This window comes from Aotus nancymaae, unplaced genomic scaffold, assembly GCF_030222135.1.
Source record: "Aotus nancymaae isolate 86718 unplaced genomic scaffold, 86718_ANA_hifiasm-v0.15.2.pri h1tg000032l_0, whole genome shotgun sequence".
In the NCBI taxonomy this organism is placed as follows: Eukaryota; Metazoa; Chordata; class Mammalia; order Primates; family Aotidae; genus Aotus; species Aotus nancymaae.
In genome coordinates this window covers 20,749,221-20,766,582 of record NW_026988445.1, presented here as the reverse complement: position 1 = coordinate 20,766,582, position 17,362 = coordinate 20,749,221, and the positions used below count along the sequence as shown (strand labels likewise).

Here is a 17,362-nt window from a genome sequence, read left to right as displayed (position 1 = left end):
AGCCTCAGGCTAATGTAGTAATGGAGGGAAAACAATGTGGCTTTTATTCTCATGCCAAAGAAATAAATGGTATTCACACGAGAAGCTACTGTGTATTTTGTTAGAATAAGTTTGTGACACATCTCTGAAACCATTTTCTTTGCTTCCTCAGGAGTATAATATGGATTAGTGATTGACTTTTTTTGTTTTCATATATACTAAAACACAGGGTGATCTTCTAGTACTTCTCATTCAGAAACTCTACAAATGCAACTCTGAGAAAATTTAACATACCAATCTTTTATCTACAACACGACTGGACAAATAATTCCTTTCCTTAGATTAAAAAAATTTTTTTTTCTTGGTATGAGGTAGAGATTTTAAAAAAAATTCTGGTGAGGCTCAATGGCTTATGCCTGTAATCCCAGCACTTTGGGAGGTCGAGGTGGGTGGATCAGCTGAAGTCAGGAGTTCAAGACCAGCCTGGCTAACGTGGTGAAACCCTGTCTCTACTAAAAATACAAAAAATTAGCTGGGCATGATGGCAGGTTCCTGTAATCCCAGCTACTTGGGAGGCTGAGGCAGAAAAATTGCTTGAACGCAGGAGGCGGAGGTTGTAGTGAGCCAAGATCACACCACTGCAAAGCAAGCACTCTAGCTATTTTCTTTCCTCGCTTCTACAAGCTTATTCCTTTGTAGTGATGATAAAGGAGTCAAGTGTAATAGTGGCAGGATATGTGTCAGACCAACACAAGAGGCCACATTATTTTCCATCTCAGTTTCAGACTGAATTGGGCAGTTGACCGAACTGGCAAGTGGCAGGAGTTGGAGTATCCCAGCCCCGCTTACCCTGCTTTTGCATGTGGGTCAGGGTATGTGATCTCCAAGGACATCGTCAAGTGGCTGGCAAGCAACTCGGGGAGGTTAAAGACCTATCAGGTAATTAAGAATTTCTTAGCTGGGCATGGTGGCTCTTGCCTGTAATCGCTGCATTTTTGGAAGGCTAAGGTGGGCAGATCACTTGAGCCCAGGAATTCAAGAGCAGCCTGGGTAACATAGCAATACTCCATCTCTATAATAAAAAAATTAAAAAAAATTAAGGAATCACCTCTCAAAGGTTAAGGATGCAACCCTATGTCCCTCAAATCTTGGCTTTAAATTCTATTCCTTAATCTTTTTTGAGCCTACTTACTATGTTTTCAGCCAGTATTTACTAGTATAGTCCCTGGAGACTGGGCACATGGCTCACACCTGTAATCCTAGCATTTTGGGAGGCTAAGGCAGGTGGATCACTTGAGGTTAGGAATTCGAAACCAGCCTGGCCGACATGGCAAACCCCATCTCTACTAAAAATACAAAAAATTAGCATAATGGTGCACACCTGTATTCCCAGCTACTTGGGAGGCTGAGACAGGAGAATCACATGAACCCGGGTAGGCAGAGGTTGCAGTGAGCCGAGATCAAACCACTACACACCACCCTGGCTGACGGAGACGCTGTCTCAAAAAAAAGTATAGTCCCTGGATGAATAGAAAGATTTTTATTCCTAAGGAGGAACCCAAAGTGCTTCCTGGAGGCTTAAGGTACATGAGAAAGATGGGCGATCTACTCGCGGTTTCATATCATTACCTTGTGGGGGTGCTTCATACTAAAGGCCACTAGCTTTGACTTTGTGTAAATCTACTTTTGCTATTTCATATTAGAATAATAACAGAGCAAAAAAGTAGAAAGGTGGTATATGATGGGAGTGGGCATGGTTTTGTCTTTACAAATAAAATGGCATTTAAAACTTTTACATTTAAACTTTGTGGGCCATGTATATAGGGTGAAGATGTAAGCATGGGCATCTGGATGGCAGCCATAGGACCTAAAAGATACCAGGTAAGTCTTTGGGAGTGGCCTTGGGATTCTTAAGAGTTGAGGAGGTGAGATTTCTGTATACAGGTTGAGTGTCCCTTATTCAAAATGCTTGGGACCAGAAGTATTTAGGATTTCAGAATTTTTTTGGATTTTAGAATAATTGCATTATACTTTCAAGTTCCACATCCCAAATCTGAAAATCTGAAATGCTTCAGTGAGCATTTCCTTTGAGTGTGTTGCTAGCTCTCAAAAAGTTTTGGGCTGGGCACAGTGGCACACACTTGTAATCCCAACACTTTGAGAGGCCAAGGTGGGCATGTCACTTGAGCCCAGGAGTTGAAGACCAACCTGGCCAACATGACGAAACCCCCATCTCTACAAAAAGTACAAAAAATTAGCTGGGCATGGCAGTGCCTGCCTGTGGTCCCAGCTACTCAGGAGGCTGAGGTAGGAGGATCACTCAAGCCTGGGAGGTCAAGGCTGCAGTGAGCAGTGACTGCACCACTGCACTCCCACTTGGGCAACAGAGTGAGAGGGACCCTGTCTCAAAAAGAAAGTTTTGGATTTTGGAGGATTTTAGATTTGAGATTTTTGGATTTGGAATTCAGCCTGTAATGTATATCACACCATGGACAGAAAGAATGAGGATCTTCTACCATAAGTTGATGCTGTTACTTTAATTCACAATAATCCACCTAGGTTATTCCTCATCCAGTATTTTTCTGAGTTTAAAGCAAAAGGAGGAATGAAAGTTTCCCTACCTACAAAGAATTCAGTTTCCATAGATGCAATCAGAAATTATTTGCAGCTTTAAAACTTAATGACAGAATCCACGAGCGTGGCAATCTAAGCATCCTTCAACCCTTCTGACCGATAAAAATAAGACACTGCATGAAATATAAGACATCATTTAAAACATAATATTGCTGAACCAGAAAAAAAAAAAAATGAATCTGCAGAGACCAAAACGGAAACTCAGAGCCCTGGGAAGAAAGCAAGCACAAAGGTGGCTTTTGCTTCAGAGATTTCTGTTGAGTTCTGGATGCTTGCAGCTTCCACTTTGGCCACCGAAGGTGCAGGGGACAGAAGGCACATGCAGTGTCTGTCAGTTAAGGGCTCTGCATAAGGCGGGGACCCCAGAGCAGCTCTCAGTCCAGGACAAGAAAGAAACCTACCTCTACATGGTCCATTTTGATAATCTGATTCCTTTGTTGTTACTTTCAGTCTCATCTTCGAATAGAATTCTTTTCTGTATCTGGTAATAGTGGGATCTGTAGTCTTTGCTGGGTCTGATTCTGCAGTTTGGTTTTTTTTGGTGACCGTGTCATGTCTTTGGAAACTGAATCCTATATTTAAAATGCATTTTTTTTTTTTTTTTTTTTTTTTTGAGACAGAATCTTGCTCTGTCACCCAGGCTAGAGTACAGTGGCCGTCTCAGCTCACTGCAACCTCTGCCTCCCCGGTTCAAGCGATTCTCCTGCCTTCTAAGGCAGTGTCCAGTCCCACCTGAGTAGCTGGGACTATAGGTGTGTGCCACCACGCCCAGCTGATTTTTGTATTTTTAGTAGAGATGGGTTTCACCATGTTGGCCAGGCTAGTCTCAATCTCTTGACCTTGTGTTCTGCCTACCTCAGCCTCCCGAAGTGCTGGGATTACAGGCATGAGTCACTGTGCCTGGCCTATTTCTATTTTTAGTAGAGACAGAGTGTCGCCGTGTTGGCCAGGCTGGTCTCGAACTCCTGACCTCAGCTGATCCGCCCACCTCGGCCTCCCAAAGTGCTGGGATTGCAGGCATGAGCTACCATGCCTGGCCTAAAATGCATTCTTACAAAGAGGATTTACATTTTTTTCTGCCATGCACCTGCAAGTACTGCTATCTATGAATACTTCAGATTTACGGTTTAGAACTGTTGGGCCTGCACAGACTGTCTACCAGCCCCAGACCCACCTAAGTGCAAGCTGTAGTTAGACGCTCAGGGGAGAGAGACCCCTTTCCATCCCACTGAGGGACAAGACTGAAACAGACAAGCTGAGTTTATTTTCTTATAAACTCCCTGAGGCTGTGGCCCTCAGGGATCCCAGCTCTGTCAGTCTCCACTTAGTCTCCTGTCCCTGGGCTTAGCCTTTCAAAAACCCAGGGATCAGCAGATACCTTCAAGGCACATGCTGACTCCACTTGCTCCTACCATGTGTTCTTTCACTGAGGAGTTCAGCCATGCTTTATAAAGGTTTTTAACTTTATCCAGCATTTTTGTGTTGTCTAACTGAATGAGTTTCTGTGTGTTCTGCTCTGTTGCTGGAAACAGAAGCCAATTTATGTGCTAGGAAATAGTCTAGTGGTTAAGAACTTGAGCTAGGGAGTCTTTTAATTCCTCCTCTTCATTTAGCAGCCCTGTGACCTTGAACAAGTGATTTAACTCTTTCTCAGTTGTAAGAGGGATATAATTCCTACCTTACAGCATTATTGTGAGAATTGAAACATTTACAAAGCACTTGGGTACAGTCTCCACATTACTGTAAGCGTTCCATCAGATTAACAGATGTTACTAATTCTGCCATAGAACCACCTTTAACTGCAAACATGAAACTCACTTGTGGTTTCTAAAATCTTTCATCACAGAATTGCATTTGATGACTCTTAATCCACACAGCGCCTTGCTTCTGTATGCCACAGCCACAGGACTGTGGGGCCTGGTGCTTTCCCAAATCAGGAGCTGCCACCCCCAAACCTCACCAGTTGGTCCACACATGGAGTTATCCTTGAAATAATGTCAGCATCATTAGAATACATAAAAGCTATCTATATGCATACTTTCTTAGGCTCTTCAAACAATTTCACAGCTCTCAGATCAGCTTCTGTTTGGTTTTTCAACAGGACAGCCTGTGGCTGTGTGAGAAGACTTGTGAGACAGGAATGCTGTCGTCTCCTCAGTATTCTCCGCAGGAACTGACAGAACTGTGGAAACTAAAGGAAATGTGCGGTGATCCTTGTCGATGTGAAACAAGATAACAGGCAAATCAGGGCAGGCAAATGATAATCTGATTGCAAGTGTGAGGAGGCCCAGGGTTTAGCAGTAGACTGTACTGTCTTTCAGGAGAGTTCTAGACCGGTACTTTTACCCAGAACCAGTGCGGTGTTTCTTAATGTTTGCACAAATTTCCTTCTTAAAAATCAACTGGTACTGTAGCATAAAAAAAGTTTTTATTCATATATGGGAAGATTATCAGAAAAATACCAAATTATTTTATAAAAGAAAAGAAAAAATATTTCTAAATCCTGATGCATCGTGACTAGTCATTTATCATTACCTATAATTTTTGGTTAAAACTTGGCCTAGTTCAGAAATCTGGAGTAGTAACTGAGTTTGAATTTCAACCTGGATTTTAGGATAGTTCTGTAGAGCTGAATTAGGATAATTAGACAAAAAGAACTCACAGGAATGCTGTATGATCATATAATCAAATATTTGAGCAATGGTCACTTATACCAAAGTTTGGGGTTTCTGGAAATGTCAAATTTTGTGGATCACTGAAGTGAGCAACTTGAACTTGAAAAGGAACCAATATGATTCTCAGCTCTGAACCTTGCTTTTAAAGAAGTTCATTCATATGGTAGACTAGTAACCAAATTTTCTTTCTGCCATCTAACATAAATCCTGAAGGTCAGAGTTTAGTACTCATATTTTTTACATGCTCAATTTTTGTGGGTATGAATAAAAGCAAAATACCTCTCAGGGTTTTAGTGCCATCAGGAAGGATATTTCTAAATTGTTGACATTTTGAAAGAATTTTGCTTTCCTCCTATCATTGCCTAATGTTTACCTAACATGAGTAACATTTCAATCCTCTGGTAATCTTCTACAGAAGAAGATACACTCAGCTTAGGTATAACTATAGGGAAAAGCATGTGATTAAGTACTCTTAAAAAAATAGTGCACCTGAGAAGAGAGATAATAGCATATGTGTCATACATTACATAGAGGATGTGTCTCCCTAAGTTTAAGGGACATTTCCCAAAATGACCAACCAAATCATTTTAGCAACCCTTTAAAATAGTAGTATCAATAGAGAATTCCATTAAAACTAGTCTTATGACAGACATTAACTGTGTTCAGATTTTATTAGGTAGCTAGTTTCTATTTAATATTTAAATCTTATAATGAAATGCAGTGATGAACTATAAAAATAAATATGAAATAAGATCAGAAAATCATTAGTAGGTTCAAAGCCTTTATTATAGCTATTATGTATTAGCCTAGAAATGGTCGCTTCCCAACAAAAAATACATCCATTGTTAAAATACAGCCCTTGTTATACTTAGGGCAAGTAGTAACCCACCTTTTTTTTTGACAGAATTGTTCCAGTGAATCATTTATTTCTGGTGAACCCCAGACATAAGCAGTGCAGTCTCTAAATTTTATTAGTTGGTTACCATCGCACTAACAGACAATCTCCATTTTCCACAGAATAAAACTGTAATGACTTTAGGTCATTTTCCAGCTCAATTTCTCTGCCCGGCTTCTAAAATTAGAACAAAGGTCGGAAAGGATGTGATTAAGACAGATCCGATAACGTATGTTATACATACTCTCCCCACCACCCCATCCTCAGGCAGTAGCTTACCCTTAATACCAAACAGATCTGTGGCCTCCATTTAGAATCAAACTGTTGCTATCTGGAGACAGTTTAATGTCATAGTATGGGGATTAAGCTTGACTTTGTATTTTGCTGAGCAACTTACCTCGGGACTTTCATAGGACAACAGAAGGTCTGATACCGGAACTTTGAGAAGACGTGACAGCAATCCCTTCACCTTTTGAATTGTCATGGAGCCTATCAAAAGACGAGAACAGTCCGTTAGTTCTCTCAGACGACAGTTACCTGTAAACTAGCTCATGTGATGAGACCACAGAGTCACTGCAATGATAGCTGTATCTGTCATTTTTCAGTGTCAGTTTACCCAAGTCAGTAATTAGGGGAAAGCCTGAGTCTTTCTACCACCTGTTCATTTGGGGAACTGTGGGAAATGGAGCCAACGGCCCTAAGTGCCCTTTGACAGTGCATTTCATACATTTCAGTAGAGAATTTCTTTCTTAATCTGAATAAACCAGACATGATACTCAGCACAGAATAATGGGAGTGAAATCAGTAAGTTTTCTTTTTGAACCTTTGTGATGACTTCCTTATGAATGACTGAGCAAACACTGGAATGGTACTCAGGTGTCCTGAGGACATCTCCCAACCTCTCTGGCCTGAGTTCCCCCTCTGTAAAATGAAGGTGCCAACTAAATGACCTACAAGGTCCCTTTCAGCGGGGCCATTCTGTCCTTACGTAATTTGTAACTGTGTTAAACATACATGGGAATGTAACTTCAGAGTAAACGCTTTGTTTTGTTCAGAATACACTATGAACTTCTTTCCAAAGATGGGTTGTGGTAAATAGTGGATATTTTGATTATGAGAAATACAGTTTCCTTGAAGCTTTAGCTGGAGATACAGCAATAGTGTGGTGTTCCTACAAATATCACAATGTATTCAAACATATTTTTCTATCAATCAGAAATCATTTTTGTAAAAGCTGTGTGTTTTTATGCAACTTGTGATAATAAATATTATCTTTATTTTAGAATAAAAACTGGCCTTTTTGTATGTAATGAATATAGTTCATAGAATTTATAATTTTAATTAACCAAATTTGCTCTTTCCTGTGTGAATATGTGATAGTGTAGTCTTTTCAAAAGATTTAGATGGACTGGCTTTCATTGTCTGGATGATGGTTAGAGAAGGGTTAACCACTGCACACCAGTGGGAAATAGCATACTCCTAACATGCCATTTCATGCCAGAAACAGAGTTTGGTCATAAAGCAATTCTAAGAAATCTGCCTGGCCTGCTCACGCTATAATCCCAGCACTTTGGGAGGCAGAGAGATCAAAGCCTAGGAATTCGAGTCCAGCCTGAGTAACACAAGGACACCGCATCTCTACAAAAACTACATTAGCCAGGCATAGTGATGTATGCCTCTAGTCCCAGCTACCTGGGAGGATCACTTGAGCCCAGGATGTCAAGGCTGCAGTGAGCCATGATCACACCACTGTACACCAGCCTGGGTAGCAAAGCGAGACCCTATTTCAAAAAAAAAAAAAACCTGCCTACTCACACTAGTTCTATGGAAGACAGTGGTAATTTATATGTAATAAATAGCATTACCATGTTTAATATAGTTAAGTAACATTCAGAAAATATGGAGATAGCTAATTATTTCTTTTCACCTGCTTATGACCACTGTTAAAAATTTGAGAGGTATACCTCTAGGCCTTCTTTTCTCTCTGTTTATATGGATGGTATAGGTTTTAAGCCAGGCACAGTGGCTCACGCTTGTAATCCCAGCACTTTGGGACACCGAGGCAGGTGGATCATCCGAGGTCAGGAGTTTGAGACCAGCCTGGCCAACATGGTGAAACCCTGTCTCCACTAAAAATTAAAAAATTAGCCAGGCACCTGTAATCCCAGCTGCTTGGGAGGCTGAGGCAGGAAGAGTTGCTTGAACCCAGAAGGCAAAGGTTGCAGTATACCGAGATCATACCACTGCACTCCAGCCTGGGCAACAGAATGAGACTCGGTCTCAAGAAAAAAAGATATATAGATTTTATAATATATTGACCTACTACATTTGTATTTCTTTATTACATGATGGTATAGCTTTTCATGCCATGTTCTCTAGACATACACTGCCCAATATGGCAGCCACATGTACTGAGCACCTGAAATGTGGCCAGTATGACTGAAGAATTGAATTTTTTATTTTATCTTAATGAATTTAAATAACCACGTGGTTATTGCAACCACCCTGGACGGCACAGCTCTAGACCCCCTTCATTCTCCTCAGTGATGTGTGACAGTGCCTTGTGTGCTGTGTGGTTCTACCAGAGTTTATTCACCATTCCCCCACCGGCAAGCATTTAGAGTCCTACTATCTTTACCATTACAAATGCTGCAAGAGAGAATGCTTGGTCGGAGCATATGTGTATTTTTAATTTTTTATAGTAATTTCTACATGACTTTACAAAAAGGGTATACTGCTTTTTCATGCCAGTTATTATTTTCTTTAATTTTTGCTCATCTAATGGAGTAAAAAACTGATACTGCAGTATTTTCTTTTTTTTGAGACAGGGTCTCACTCTGTCACCCAGGCCGGATTACAGTGGCTCAAACTACCAGTCCCGGCTCTCTTTGACTAGTCTGTCTCCACGGGCGCCTTTATTGGCAGTATTCAAATTTGAAAACAGAATAATTTAGAGAGACATCACTGATTCTAATCTAAGGCCTTCTGTAAGCAATACCATGATCAGCTTGATCTGACAGAAACTAATTTAAAAATCAATGTGAATTTACTGCACTGATGGGCAAACAAAGAAACCCAGTGTACCGGAGTCGTTTAGGCTGATGTGTATGTATTTCATTTATTTAAATCCTCGCTGCTCTAAATTTACCGTTTATATTTTAGCATTTAACTACGAATCAAGTTTAATCTTGAGAATTCACAGTATCATGGCATACTCAAAAATAGACTATAATTTTTCTTTTGAGGGGGAAAATTTAAGGTAAGTTATGTTGATCTAATTTGTTGACACAAGCGTATTTATTTTCCAAACAAAAGTAATTCAGTTCCAGTATCACAATTTTTTTTTAAGTTTTAGAGTAGTTTTCTCAAAGAAAACCATTTCAGGGTGTCCATTAAAAGAGCATTTGTGAATTGTTTTTTTTGCAGGGACTCCTGATCAGTCAGGAGCAGGAGGTAAGTAGAATGTAAGCAAAGTTACAAATCTCCCACAACAATTCAGTTCACCAGGACATACCTCTTCTCTTAAGGGATGATAAGCAGACCCCAAATCCAGTGCACAGTCTCCCTAGAAACAGCAGCAGGCTTGGGGAATGCTTCTGAAAGGCTATGCCATTCAAGCTCTCAGGCTTTCGTTAAAAATACAATTATAGGGAGTTGGGGAGAGATATCATGGGGAGAAATGCCAGATATAGGTGAAGGGGAGGAAGGCAGCAAATCACACTGCCACGTATGCACCTATGCAACAATCTTGCATGTTCTTCACATGTACCCCAAAACCTAAAATACAATAAAAAATAAAATAAACATAGATATTAAAAAAAAAAAACACAATTATAGGCCAAGCACAGTGGCTCATGCCTGTAATCCCATCACTTTGGGAGGCCAAGGCAGGCGGATTGCTTTGAACTCAGGAATTCGAGACTAGCCTGGGCAACACAGCGAAACTCCGTCTCTACAAAATACAAAAATTAGCAGAGCGTTGGTGGCTCGCACTTGTAGTCCCAGCTACAGGAGGCTGAGGCTGGAGAATTGCTTGAGCCTAGGAAGCAGAGGTTGCAGTGAGCTGAGATGGTGCCGCTGCACTCCAACCTGGGTGACAGAGTGAGGCCCTGTCTCAAAAAATTATTTTATATATATATATATGAGAAATAGATGTGTGTGTAATTACATGCAGGGGGCTTCCAATTTTAACAAAACTGTTTTCAGTTGATAAAGTTATGGGAGACCTGAACTTTTGGGGTTATTGGGGAGTGATATTAGCATGACTGATTGTATTTTAGAATATAAAAGACTAATAAAAACCTGTAAGCTCTAAGGTCCATACTTTGAGACATGAGTTAAAGGTTTTAATTTTAGCTGACTCATACCTAGGCTGATGATTCAGAAGTTTAAGGAAGAAAAAGATAGGCTCATTCTTCTTACCTGGCAGTTGTTTCTCTAGGACTTTCTGATCAAGTTGATGAGGGTATTTTATCTTCAGTGCTTTCAGAGAAACAATGAAAAAGACTAATTGATATCTACTATTACATGGTAACCACACACGTTAATATATGGCCAAATGATAGAGCTATTCAGTGCAAATTGGCAGGTCTAATCAATGTTTACAATTGTTTCTATTAATACTTCCATGAGGCTAGGCGCGGTGGCTCACACCTGTAATCCTACCACTTTGGGAGGCTAAGGTGGGCAGATCACAAGGTCAAGAGTTTAAGACCAGCCTGGCCAACATAGTGAAACCCTGTCTCTACTAAAATTACAAAAAAAATTAGCTGGGCATGGTGGCGCACGCCTGTAGTCCCAGCTACTCGGGAGGCTGAGGCAGTAGAATTGCTTGAACCCAGGAGGCGGAGGTTGCGGTGAGCCAAGATCGTGCCATTGCACTCCAGCCTGGGTAACAAGAGCGAAACTCCATCTCAAAAAAAAAAAGCAAAAAAAAGCCAGAACTGGTGGTAGGTTGCCATTGCACTTCAGCCTGGGCAACAGCGTGGGACTCCATCTCAAAACAAAGGAAAAAAACCCTCCATGAATTGCTAACAAAAATAGCTGGACCAACACTTTCCCTTTCCCCTCTTAGTACTTCTTTCCTGACAGTTTAGCTAGGTTTTCAAGTCACAAATTCACAAATCACAATTTGGTTCACAACTCCAATACCTCCCACATTTATTACAGTATTAAATGAGTTTAAAACAGGAGTTGTGGCTGGGTGCAGTGGCTCACACCTGTAATCCCAGCACTCTCAGAAGCCGAGGCGGGCGGATCACAAGGTCAGGAGTTCGAGACCATGGTGAAACCCCGTCTCTAATAAAAATACAAAAATTTAGCCAAGCATGGTGGTGGATGCCTGTAAAGCTACTCCAGAGGCTGAGGCAGGATAATGGCTTACACCCTGGGGGCAGAGGTTGCAGTTAGCTGAGATCCCACCATTGCACTCCAGCCTAGGCGACAAGAGCAAGACTCCGTCTCACAAAAACCAAAATAGTAAAAAAAAAAAAAAAAAAAAAAACCATAGGTGTTGCAAAAATGTTCAATATAAGAATTTAAATATGTTTTAAAGAATTCATTTCTGGCCAGACACAGTGGCTTATGCCTGTAATCCCAGCACTTTGGGAAGCCGAGGCAGGCAGATCATGAGGTCAAGAGATCAAGACTATGCTGGCCAACATGGTAAAACCCCGTATCTACTAAAAATAGAAAAATTAGCTGGGCATGGTGGTGGGCACCTGTAGTCCCAGCTACTTGGGAGGCTGAGGCAGGAAAATCGCTTGAACCCAGGAGGGGGAGGTTGCAATGAGCCGAGATAGCGCCACTGCACTCCAGCCTGGCGACAGAGGATACTCTCCAAAAAAAAAAAAAAAAAAGGCATTTAAACTCAAAGCATTTACTTAGGTACTTAGGGATACACACTACACACTTAAGAGAAACACTAACACATTGTCTGTTTCAGCATCTAAGGACTCGAATACAAATAAGTAATTTGGAATCTGAGATTCTTACTTAGTAGCTGGTTTTTGAGCATAAGTGGTTGTCTTTTGAGTTCTCCATCTTCAGGTGCACCATATTCTGTTTAAGAAATTAAAAGAGATGAGTGATAAACCAAAGGCCACTATAAGAAAAAAAAAGGATAGGTAAATGTGCAGAGAGCCTGTGCCTTTCCCAGGACACATCAAGCTCTCTTTATTCCACTTGATTTTTAGGAGTGATGGACAAGCACTTCCAAGGGCAGAATCCTCTATCTACCCAGAGCTGCAGACTCTGTAACTCATCTAGCTCATTGTTAATGACCAGTGAAATTCAACAAAAGACAATAAATGAAAAGCAACATGTTTACGTGTGTATTACATCGTTGTTCCTTAGAGACTGACAGTGTCCTGACTCAAACTAGCAAGAGAAGACTGCGTTCAAAAACTTCAAATGTCTTCTCCGAATGTCACCTTTGGAAACAGTTCTCTTTCTGCACTGAGAGAAACCTGGTCTGTACCTGAGACGCAATCCAGAAAACACCTTCACCAAGTTTCAACCAGACCGTGCAGTGCCAGGCTGGGCACTCAGTAACACACTGCAGCCCAGTTCCTCGGCCTGGGCCACAGCCTCCATAGGAGAGGACGAAAAGCTGTACGTCTTTCCTGCTCTAGGCCAAACAGCGACAAAATTTCTCTAAATCCCCTCACATATCTGTGCTTTTGTCTTCTAGCATTAGCAGTGAAATACTGAACAATACCTGCCTGGCTGCTTCAGGATCTTCCCTTGCTCACCCCCAAGTGATTCAGAATTCACCAAGCATGGCCAGGAAATTGGGCCAGCTAATGGAGTAATTTGAAAGTGATTCCCACAGGCAGCTCTTCATCCTTAAAGATACTGTTCAAGCCTAAAGCGTTTATACAGTGAGCTTCTTGCATTAAGAAATATAAAAAAAGGAAAATCACATAAAAGTGAAATGTGGAATAATAATGAAGTCAAAACAAAATGGAAAGTACATCATGGACAAAGACTCATGAATTCTTAGCTTCAAAGCCTGAAGAACGAGGCTGGAGGATTTAAGGAACCACCGTGCAGACCAAGTGCCAACCTTGGTAGAACAGGCAGTGAGCCCTCCGGACAAGAGAGCTTACTAAAGAACTACACTCATGCGAACTTTCCTGTTCTCTACAAACACCTGGGGGGCTTTAAAAAATACAGATGTTGGCTGGGCACCATGGCTCATGCCTGTAATCCCAGTACTTCAGGAGGCCAAGGTCGGCAGATCACGAGGTCAGGAGTTTGAGACCAGCCTGGCCAGCATGGTGAAACCCCATTTCTACTAAAAAAAAAAATACAAAAATTAGCCGGGCATGGTGGTATGGACCTGTAGTCCCAGCTACTTGAGAGGCTGAGGCAGGAGAATCACCTGAACCCAGGAGGCGGAGCTTGCAATGAGCCCAGATAGTGCCACTGCACTCCAGCCTGGGCAACAGAGTGAGATTCCATCTCAAAAAAAAAAAAAAAGAGTACCTTCCCACCAGGGGCAGTGGCTCATGCCTGTAATCCCAGCACTTTAAGAAGCCGAAGCAGGTGGATCACTTGAGGTCAGGAGTTCAAGACCAGCCTGGCCAATATGGTGAAACCCCATCTCTACTAAAAATACAAAGATTAGCCGAGCATGGTGGTGCACGCCCGAAATCCCTACTACTCGGGAGGCTGAAGCAGGAGAGTAACTTGAACCCAGGAGGCAGGGGTTGCAGTGAGCCAAGATCGCTCCAGCCTGGGTGACAGAGCAACACTCCATCTCTTAAAAATAAAAAACTGCTTCCCACTCCCCAAATGCAAATCTCTCCATTTCAAGAACCAGTTTCCTCCTACTGAAAGATACTGCTCTTGCCCTGCTGCACTTGCCCCAGGAAAGTGCCTACAGTCCAATTAGATGAGTATAAAAAGCCCACGAAAGGAAGAAGGGCAAAAACAACACTAAGAACCTCTTTTGATACCCAAGGAAAGAAATCCACCAGTGCATACACACGCACTCAGGCAGAGGAACTGGTATCTAGGATGGGCTGCGAGGAACTCTTCGCTGAGTCTGTTTTTGTCCAGGTCCTGATGTCCACCAGCCTTTTTCCACTCATTTCCAAAAGCTCTTCGGTAGTCAAGCTCAGCTCCCCACCTCTCCTCTGGGAGAATCTATGTTGATGTGACATAAATAAAAACAAGTCTATGAGAAAGCGTGCTTCTAACAAGTCCTTTGCATGTTGTGCCTTGACCTTCCTCCACTGCACATGCAGAGAATAATCAAATTGACAGGGACAAGACAAAATTATACTTTTCACCCTTTTTCAATTTTTGTTTATTTTGTTTATTTTTTTATTTTTTGAGAAGGAGTCTCGCTCTGTTGCCAGGCTGGAGTGCAGTGGCGCGATCTCGGCTCACTGCAACCTCTGCCTCCTGGGTTCAAGCAATTCTCCTGCCTCAGCCTCTGGAGTAGCTGGGATTACAGGCATGCACCACCATGCCCCGCTTATTTTTGTATTTTTAGTAGAGATGGGGTTCACCATGTTGGCCAGGATGGCATCAATTTCTTGTGATCCACCTGCCTTGGCCTCCCAAAGTGCTGGGATTACAGGCGTGAGCCACCACACTCAGCTAGTTTTCACCCTTCTTTTTAACATTGACAGAACTCAAGGGTTTATCAGAAAAGCAAAAATAATTTCAGTTTTAAACTTTAATTCATGAGAGTACTTGCATATAAGCCAGTTTCAGGACTACACCAGGTACCCTGGGTCACCTCCCTGAGGTCTGCCTGGAGGTGCCTGCCCTGGCGGAGCTGACTGACTCCCAGTGAATGCACAAACGTGCTGGCAAGGCCAAGGTGTGGCCTTCCCACTTTTATGGAGAAGAGTGGCTAAGCAGGAGAGGAGAAACAAGCTCTGTAGTCCTGTGTTCTTTCTGCCTACTTTCCCTGAGAAAATGAAGAAGGTGCCTGGTATTCGTCAAACGATAATGAATCAGGCCACAGGCAGCAGAGCAACAGGTTTTTCCTGCACTGATCTAAGTGGAAGACTCTCTCCTGAGGAGCTGGAAAAGAACCATTATTATGAAACTGCACAAGGTTCTTTTACGATTCCAAGGAAAGCTACCTATCACCCCCTTTACAATATTACAAAATAATCTTTTTACTTTTTTTTTTTTTTGAGACAGGGTCTTGCTGTGTTGCCCAGGCTGGAGTGTAGTGGTGTGATCTTGGCTCATTGCAGCCTCCACCTCCTGGGTTCTAGCAATTCTCCTGTTTTTGAGACAGGGTCTTGCTGTGTCGCCCAGGCTGGAGTGTAGTGGTGTGATCTTGGCTCATTGCAGCTTCCACCTCCTGGGTTCTAGCAATTCTCCTGCCTCGGCCTCCCAAGTAGTTGGGATTACAGGCATGTGCCACCACACCCAGCTAATTTTTGTATTTTTAGTAGACATGGGGTTTCACCATGTTGGCCAGGCTGGTCTCGAACTCCTGACCTCAGGTGATCCACCCGCCTCGACCTCCCAAAGTGCTGGGATTACACGTGCGAGCCACCATACTTGGCCTTATTTTTTTTTTTTTTAATGAAGACAATCTCACTCCATTGCCCAGGCTGGAGTACAGTGGCATGTTCACGGCTCACTGCAGCCTTGGCCTCCCAGACTCAGGTGATCCTCCCACCTCAGCCTTCTAAGTAGCTGGGACTATAGGTACTACAGACCTGTGCCACCATGCAGCTAATTTTTGTATTTTTTATAGAGACGGTGTTTCACCAGGTTGCCCAGGCTGGTCTCAAACTCCTGGACTCAAGCGATCAGCCTGCCTCAGCCTCCCAAAGTGCTGAGGTTACAGGCGTGAGCCACTGCGCCCAGCCTAAAATAATTTATTTTCTTGTCTAAAAAAACTAGTCATGGGCCAGGTGTGATGGCTCATGCCTGTAACCCCAGCACTTTGGGAGGCCGAGGTGGGTAGATCATGAGGTCAGGAGATTGAGACCATCCTGGCTAAAACCCTGTCTCTACTAAAAATACAAAACATTAGTTGGTCATGCTGGCCCCTGCCTGTAATCCCAGCTACTTGGGAGGCTGAGATACGAGAATCACTTGAATCCGGGAAGCAGAGGTTGTAGTGAGCCAAAATCACGCCACTGTACTCCAGCCTGGATGACAGAACAAGACTGTCTCAAAAAAAAAATTAATAAAAATAGATAAATAAATAAATTAATTAATAATTTTTTAAAAAGGTGATCGTGATGCCAGTGCTCACCTCACATTTGTTCAGGGTCTTCAGCTGGCCAATTTTGGCGATAATAAGCTGCCTCGTGGTCTGCGTATCTTTGTCGTCTTTGGTCAGGGGGTTTCTTAGGCAGGACAAAGCCCGCAGGCTTGGTAACTTGTCTAGCTCATTGAAAAAGGACCACTGAAACATAGCAAAAGAAAATAAATGAAAAGCAGTGTGTTTCATGCTACTTTTGCAGAAGTTTGAACCAGCAACAGGAAAGCAAGTGCTAGTTCTAATCTGAGGCAGGGAATTTCATCATGCACCAAGCAGCCCCCTCTAGAAGGCCCACATACTTTATTAAGTGTGCCATTTAAAATGACAGTCCACTTAAGTGTGAAGTGAACTAATTTCTTTCTTGGTATTTTTGGCTTTATATGAGGAGTTTCACACAGAGGAGGCTTTTTTTTTTTTTTTTTTTTTTGAGATGTAGTCTCACTCTATCACCAGGCTGGAGTGCAGTGGGACAATTTCGGCTCACTGCTCTCAGGTTCAAGCGATTCTCCTGCCTCCGCCTCCCAAGTAGCTGGGATTACAGGTGCCCACCACCACACCTGGCTAACTTTTATTTTCAGTAGAGACAGGGTTTCACCATGTTGGCCAGGATGGTCTCGATCTCCTGACCTTGAGATCCGCCCGCCTCGGCCTCTCAAAGTGCTGGGATTACAGGTGTGAGCCACCACGCCTGGCCTGGCATTTCTCTTTGATTTAAAATTTTTTTTTTTAGTTTTTTAGTAGAAGGAACCTACAAACTCTACCACTAGAGTGGAAAGAAGCAATAATGTGCAGTGCATACGCTGAAGAAGCTCTTACTTGTGATATCTGATTGTCATTTACTACAAGGTACTGCAAGGACGGGAACATGGATGTTTTGCACCCTATAAAAAGGAGAATTCAGTTACACAGTAGAAGTGAAGGAAGTAGCTA

At 42.4% G+C, this 17,362-nt stretch overlaps 2 protein-coding genes across 2 annotated transcripts in view; one reads left to right on the top strand and one right to left on the bottom strand.

The window, feature by feature from the left end:
- B3GALNT2 (beta-1,3-N-acetylgalactosaminyltransferase 2) overlaps positions 1–7,524 on the top strand; it is a 61,658-nt gene extending 54,134 nt beyond the window's left edge. The window contains exons 10-12 of the mRNA XM_021677354.2: positions 759–918; positions 1,804–1,860; positions 4,715–7,524. Of these exons, the coding sequence (XP_021533029.1) occupies positions 759–918; positions 1,804–1,860; positions 4,715–4,849 (352 nt within the window). The 3' untranslated portion in view covers positions 4,850–7,524. The remainder of the gene's footprint in view (positions 1–758; positions 919–1,803; positions 1,861–4,714) is intronic.
- The window catches only part of TBCE (tubulin folding cofactor E), a 74,196-nt gene continuing 62,890 nt past the window's right edge, over positions 6,057–17,362 (bottom strand). Inside the window, exons 11-17 of the mRNA XM_012459887.2 lie at positions 17,249–17,313; positions 16,424–16,576; positions 14,181–14,334; positions 12,178–12,243; positions 10,606–10,665; positions 6,581–6,672; positions 6,057–6,360 (exon numbers count right to left, since the gene is read on the bottom strand). Coding sequence (XP_012315310.1) covers positions 6,268–6,360; positions 6,581–6,672; positions 10,606–10,665; positions 12,178–12,243; positions 14,181–14,334; positions 16,424–16,576; positions 17,249–17,313 — 683 coding nt within the window. The 3' untranslated portion in view covers positions 6,057–6,267. The remainder of the gene's footprint in view (positions 6,361–6,580; positions 6,673–10,605; positions 10,666–12,177; positions 12,244–14,180; positions 14,335–16,423; positions 16,577–17,248; positions 17,314–17,362) is intronic.